Source organism: Condylura cristata, unplaced genomic scaffold (assembly GCF_000260355.1).
Source record: "Condylura cristata isolate star-nosed mole 26May11 unplaced genomic scaffold, ConCri1.0 scaffold00018, whole genome shotgun sequence".
In the NCBI taxonomy this organism is placed as follows: Eukaryota; Metazoa; Chordata; class Mammalia; order Eulipotyphla; family Talpidae; genus Condylura; species Condylura cristata.
In genome coordinates, this window is record NW_004567119.1 from 8,456,641 (window position 1) to 8,463,753 (window position 7,113).

General features: G+C 44.4%; 1 protein-coding gene across 5 annotated transcripts in view; it reads left to right on the forward strand.

Annotated features, from left to right (window-relative positions):
* EDNRA (endothelin receptor type A) overlaps window positions 1-7,113 on the forward strand; it is a 49,177-nt gene that overhangs the window by 4,207 nt on the left and 37,857 nt on the right. For all 5 annotated transcript variants that reach the window (XM_012726957.1, XM_004685312.2, XM_012726958.1 and 2 more), the window contains exon 2: window positions 317-799. In XM_012726957.1, the coding sequence (XP_012582411.1) occupies window positions 380-799 (420 nt within the window). In that variant the 5' untranslated portion in view covers window positions 317-379. The remainder of the gene's footprint in view (window positions 1-316; window positions 800-7,113) is intronic.

Here is a 7,113-nt window from a genome sequence, read left to right on the forward strand (position 1 = left end):
ACAAGACAGCAGAGGTCTGCTGCCCATGTGAGTCACCTCTCTGGCTGTGGATGGAACACCAGCTACAGTGCTGTGATAGCCTCACAGTGCTGCGTTTTAACCCTTGCGCCACCAGGAAGGGCCCAAGAAATAACTTGCTTTAATAGATCCTTGGTCTTTCCTGGTTTTGTTCTGCAGGGGAATAACCTGACGATGCATCTTATCTAATTGCCAAACATACCCTGCTTAATAACAAACTGTAAATGACCACTGACACAATCTTATCAGCAGCTGGATTTTGCAACCTAAATTATTCCCCCTCCCTTTTTCCCCCCAGGTGAAAAAAAAAGTGAAAGTGATAAAGCAACACATTAAGAGGCTGTCCTCACAGAGCATCAAGATGGAGCCCTTGTGCCTCAGGGTCACCTTTTGGGCCTTGCTGGCTGGATGTGTAATCGGAGATAATCCCGAGAGCTACAGTGCAAATCTAAGCACTCACTTGGATGATTTCACCCCTTTCCGAGGGACAGAGCTCAGCTTCCTGGCTACCACCCAGCGACCCACCAGCCTGGCCCTAACTAGCAACCGCTCCATGCACAACTACTGCCCTCAGCAGATTAAGATCACTTCAGCCTTCAAATACATCAACACTGTGATATCTTGTACTATTTTCATCGTGGGAATGGTGGGAAATGCAACTCTGCTCAGGATCATTTACCAGAACAAGTGCATGTGGAATGGCCCCAACGCGCTGATAGCCAGTCTCGCCCTGGGAGACCTCATCTATGTGGTCATCGACCTCCCCATCAATGTATTTAAGGTAGGAAGTAAGTGCGGAGTGGAACACGTGCTCTGCTTGTGCCGTGAGCGGTGCGGTGCGCGTTTCTAACCTTGGGGTGCAGTCTGCATTTTCCTTAAGCGCGTTAAGAACAATACCTGTTCTCAAAACTCAGTGCCACTTACTGTTTGTTCTTATTGTTTGTTCAAGATTAGACTGAGTTGCTAACTTGTTAGTCAGCTCCTATCTCTGGGGTGACTCTTCAAAGCCATGGTTTTTCAGGAATGAGATTGCCATGCCAGCTCTGAGCTTGCTGGCCCGCTGGCAGGCTTGGGAAGATCATCAGGCTTCTAAGATTCCTTTCCCTCGGTAAGCCCTGGGAGCCCCAAAAGCCCTTTGATGAAATAAACCTTGAGTTTGAGTTTGGGTTTTTTTTTTTTTTTACTATGACAGTGTTCTGAAACCAAATAGCCACAGTATGGCTGGAAATATATAAAAAGTGCCTGGTAATTTTGACTGTTTTGGATGGATGCTCGGAAGCATAGCAGGTGGGCTCCCCTGTCATCTTGGAGAGTTCCTGGTAACGCCAGGTGGCAGCCCAGCCCCTGACACCCTGTAAAGTTGGAGTCTGTTTTCTGCTGTCTCCTTTACGTCCTCAGTTTACACATATGGAGTAATTAGTGTTTGCCACCCCAGCACCAGGGCAGTCAGGATCCAGTTAGTGCTGAGTGTGAGGAAGCCCGCTGGCCCGGTGTTGGGGTGATCACCCTACCACAGGGACGCTTTAGAACAGAACAAACTAAAGCCAAGAGACATGATATCTTCCATAGCTGGCCTAGCGGCTGTGAGGGAAACTGCTGTAGAAATTCCAAATTCCAAATTCTAAAATGCAAATGAAATTCCAAGATCTGTGCCAGATATCATGGAGTATCTTCGCTTTGTTCAGCCTTTATTTTGTTCTATGTGCTATCCATAGAAACGAAGCCACGCTGAGGATCAGAAATATTCTGAAATGTGCACTGAAATGGCAGGTGTGGGGATGATAAATATTATGTACAAGAGCAGCCTCTCAGCTCCCAGTGGAGATGCTGAAACTGACAAAATGGCACCAGGGTGCCCAGTGCCAGCTCTGCCACCCAAGGTAAAAGCAGGGACAGCTTTGAACAGTACAAATGACAGCATTTCAAAATGACTCTTCTGTCCGTTTTGTAAAGTTAGGGAAATCAGACAACAAAAAATGAAAGAAAAAAAAATCACAGGGCATCTTTCCCCACAGAAAGCATCAATATGTTTTGTTTTGTTTTGTTTACTTTAAACAGGGTCTGAGAGTCAAACTATGATGCAAGACTGAAAGTGTGGAATTACCTTTAAATGTTTAGCATAGGCCACAGAACTTTTTGTTTTAAAAAAAATATTTTTTCTTAATGAAAAGTATGTGCTCAACACTTGATTTCTCATAACATCTCTCTTTAATGATGGACTTGAAAACGTTGGTGTGGCTTCTCCTCAAATTTCACTCTTCAGAAGCTCCAGTGTACAGCGTTTGCCATGAATTATTCCTACGTGTACACTGGCTAGCCAATGCATCCTGGCTCAGCAGGACAACTACCCATCTCTGGATCAATAATTCCCATGTGACCATGTGCAAAGCAGTTTCTTGATCAATATATACAGCTTCTGGGAAAGAGGCTTGCTTATCTCTGACTTGCTACCTACCAATCACCAGATTAAACTTCATTTCTATCCCATACCAACATTTTAAGTTAGGTCATCTGGAACTCTCCAAATTTGGTAAAAAAAATTTTTAAATAAAACTTGGGCTTACATTTATACAGCAACAATTAAAATTAATGCATCCTATTTGCCATATGGTTTATCCCTCTTTGGAAAATGAAAACTTCATGGACCCTCTGTCCAAGTTTGACTGTGGTGTTCTGACATGGCAGGCACACATTTGTGTAATACCCATTTTTCTAAAACGTATGGAATGAGCCATTCGGCCGACATTAATTTTAGAAAGTATCCCTCTGGGGCTAAAAAATATATTGTCATTAGTCACTGCAGGCTGCTCCCAGAGGAAGAAAGAAAAGCACTGGAGTGGGCTGAAAGTTTTACAATATTGAGGGGCTATTTCTGCTTCCTGCTCTCAGCCTTCTTTCCTAGTTCAGGAGAACGTAACATGTTGCTGTCCTCTGACTTCTGCCCAGGCTGGTCAAGAGAAGGGCCCCAAGAAATGTCAGCCCCAACCCCTCCTACTTTTCCTCCACAACCGCCTCCTGTCTGATGCCCAGAGCCTCGCCTGCCGGGCCTGGGGTGCCTGTGGGGTTCTCTGCCTCGAAGGGACATGTAGCAACTTGCCCTCATGTCTAGGTGCTGATGCCAGTAATCTGTAGAACAGTGTGTAACATTAGGTTGAAAGTAACTGCTGTGCTCTTTAAAGGAAGATGCTTCAAATCACATGGGTTCTTGAGCTTTGCGATTCTACGGATTCCTGAATGTTCAGTCCAAGGTGTCCACAGCCCAGGAAAGCTGCACTGTGTCACACTGGAGTGTGTGGCAGTGGATGCAGACAGAGTGGAGAGCGTGTCCTCGGGCCACCCAGACTTGCAGATTAGGCTAGCGCAGAGGACGGAGAAAGTGTTCTCTATACTCACATTCTACTCCTTTTTCTCCTACCTTGGAAACAGTACCGCAGGGGGTTCATAGATCAGGGAGATGTACCACACAACTGAAAAGCAGAGCTGCGAGCGTCAGGCAGCTGGGCTGATTCAGTCAGTCGCCAGCTGTGCAGCTAGTCCTGTGAGGCTCTGGGTGCACGTGGCACGGAAGGGGGGTGCTGTTCCACACCTGAACTGCCATTTCCTAAGTGACCATCATGTCTTCAAGGTATCTTCCTTCCATCCCACGCTGGGCGTGACTTTTACTTAGGGAACTTCACTCCTTGCTCATCAATACGCAGTAACTGCCATGTTTTGAGTCCAAGCACCCCCCTCACCCAGGCCCCACTTTACCTCCTTCTTACCAGTTGCTAACATGCACACTCAGCTAGAGCCAGAATGTCAGCACTACCCTACAAGCATCCTGTGCCCTAAATCACATCCTCAGCGAACTTGCATATAGTTGCCAAATTGCTGTTGCTGAGGCATTTATAGATTCTAAACTCATTACTTAGAGCCAGAGTTCTTTCTGTTGCAAGAAGAACAAACACCCCAAAAAGTGGAGAGGAATTCCTCTGAGCCCTGGTTACACTGACACAGGCGTGCACGAGCAAGCACTCACACACACACTCACACACACACACACACACACACACACACACACTACCGGGAGACAGGTCCAGACAGAGACAAGAAAACAGACAGCAGAAAAGATAAAGGAAGTAAATCAATGCCAGTTGCTTTCTTGGTTTTCAAACACACAATGACCTTGCAAATGGCAATGTTAAAGAAATGCTATTATGAGATTTACCAAGGCCACCTAATTTTTGATTAGAAGAAAATAGGAGAAAGCTATTAACAGATTCCCAGATACCCTTGCTTATATCCTAAGCTGATCATGGATTCAATTTTCAAGGAAGTCGCATTACCACCTCTATGGAAATCATTTAATTATAAAATCACATTATCTGATATCCAGAAACTTAAGAAAAGCAAAACCTTGGGTAAGTAAGCTAATCTGTATATAAAATAGTTATATTCATCGCAAGGGTAAAATATTTAAAATATCTGAGTTTAGGGGCCAAAGATAACCCTAACTATGAAATGACAATATAGAAGTAGGACATTAACAATTATATTGTTTAGTGATTGATGACGTTACATTTATTCCTTCACGCTTTGCTCTGGGGAGATGGATTACAACTTTTGAAACATGTAGAAGCCTCGGTGATGTGTGTGGTGGGTGGGCCTACCCATGAGGTCTTGTGGACTCCTACACAGATGTGTACACAGATATTTCTATAAGTACATCTTGACCTCTTAAGCATCAACAGGAATGTGAGAAATCCACTTGGGAGAGCATTCAGGAGGCTTAGTGAGTGCCCATTAAACAAGGGAGATGTTGAGTCCGATGACTTGTCCCAGACATTGTGCCATGCACAGCAGGTAGTTGATGCCACAAGTAATACTTAGGTAAATAATTGAATAACTTTTGGGTGTGTGCACATCCGAGCAAGCTGTTATTCTGAAAGCACACAGCGCCATGTCTTGGCTCACCCATGCACAAACATTACTTTTAGGGTCTCCACTGTATTCAAAAGTATAATTCATCTCCCCATCAACACCGCACCAAGGTGTAAACACAGTCTCATGAGTCATTTAGTACATGGGGTAGAGCAGAGCTGCAAGACCAAGCTGAACAGTCAGTTAAAGAATCCAGTAACCGAGTGTTGATTACTAATCCAATGCACACCAAGCAACCACTTCTTGTTAAAGACAACAATGAAAAATAAACAAACATAATTTCAGCATGAAATTATCAGGAATATTTTGCAATGGAAAGCCAAAATTCCCAATATGTTGTTCTGGCAGAAGATCTGAGCACTGTGCAAGCCAGAGATGTTCACACGGAGCCAGTTATCACCACATTCACACAGCCTTTGACATCTTATGCAACTGGGGTTCTTCCTGTGGGGACAGCCACACACAAGTCACTCGCGACATGTCACCAAGCAAGTTCTGTCTCAGAAATAAACTGCCACAATTTCTAGATGGTATGCAGCACAAAAGTAGTAAATGAATACTTCGTGATGCAGTTTTATTCGATAAAGGTCTTCGTCATTGACATTCACTTCTAATGAGATTGCTCTGAGGCCTTGAAAATATTGTGATGACGATGATGGTGATATGATTTGTCAGGCAGTCTTCATTTAAGGACAGAGCACAGGACCAAATTCCATCAGGGTGTCATTTCCCTTTTTACCCATCGCCATGCAAATAAGCACAGATCCTCTCGGTTGTTACAGTAATAGTGCTACGACCATGCTATTCATTGTAGAGACTGTCCTCCCGGATGTTAAGAGAGGACATGCCTCCTTGTCCAAGATGGCTACCTCCTGAGGGCTCCCAGACAGCTGCTCTCCCATTTAATCTCTCTGCCTTGCTTTCTCTCTACTGCTTCTCTCTTCATTCTTCTCTATCTCCTCTTGCTACCCAGTCTACTTGAGAATGTCAAGATGATCCTTCTACCTGGACTGTTCTCCGTGGAGCTTCTTCTGGCTCTAGCTCTGGTCTTCAGATCTCAGCTTAAACATCGATTCATCTGGCAAATTTCCATGACCCAGTCTGAGTTAGTGCCTTTCTCACAACACCATCTATTAACCCTTGCAATAGCACTGAACACACACCCTATTGTATTTGCCCATTCAGCGCCTGTCAAGCACTAGGCCCCAAGTTCCTTGAGGCAAGCTGCCATCTTTCTCATTCATCACTGTGTGCCCTGCAGTTAGCACTGCCCTGCTTTAAAAATATGGATGAATGACTAAAATGAGACAACTTACATATTTGCCTCTATTAGAATGTTCTTCTCCCATGAAATTCCAGATCTAAAAATGGACTTTTTCTTTGAATACGGTGCATTTATACTTTTTTCCCCTATCAGAATTTCTCAGATTCCAAACACCTGAGAGAAAGATTTGCAAAGCAGAGCACATAACAAGACTGGTTCCCGTCCCACTGCCCTTCTCTCTCTCTCTCTGTCTCTCTCTGTCACACACACAGTTGAAGAGTCACTTTCCAGGATTTCTGCACAATATGCATAGTTATCACTGTCATTTCAGTTGAAATAGTAAATCTACCAGTGATTCAGAACATTAAAATGAACATCAAGTCACAGATTTTATTGGCTCTTCAGAAAATAGAAAGTAGGTTGATTATCCACTTTTTGCAAAAGTGTGTTATGCTAGCGAGCTGATTTAAGAGTATATGTACATATAAAATGACAGTGATAAATTTATTACCCAATTTGCCATTTGTTCTGAGGAAGTTGCTGTCAGGAAAGGCCTCAGAGCCCTCTCCAGCTCTCCTCTGACTTTCCGCTTCCTGTGTCTGGGAACCTCAGCACTCTCTCAGAGTCATGTTAAATAATTGTTCTCATGTGAGGTTACGTAGCTAACCCTGTGCATTTGGCTCACCGCAGTTATTCTCATCTCAGAAATGGGGGAAGGCAGCAGCAGGACTGCAAGGCCATTCCCATGGCTGAGGAGTGGGGGAGTGAGTTTCTTTCCATTGTGGCCAGGAAAGTGTTGTGACAGAAAAGCATTGTGGCCCAGGACTGTCCTTCACCCAGCAGCTCCACTCATGGCAGGGCTTGCTATTTCTAAGTTTTACATAAAACAGATGATGCGGCCTCCCTGGTGG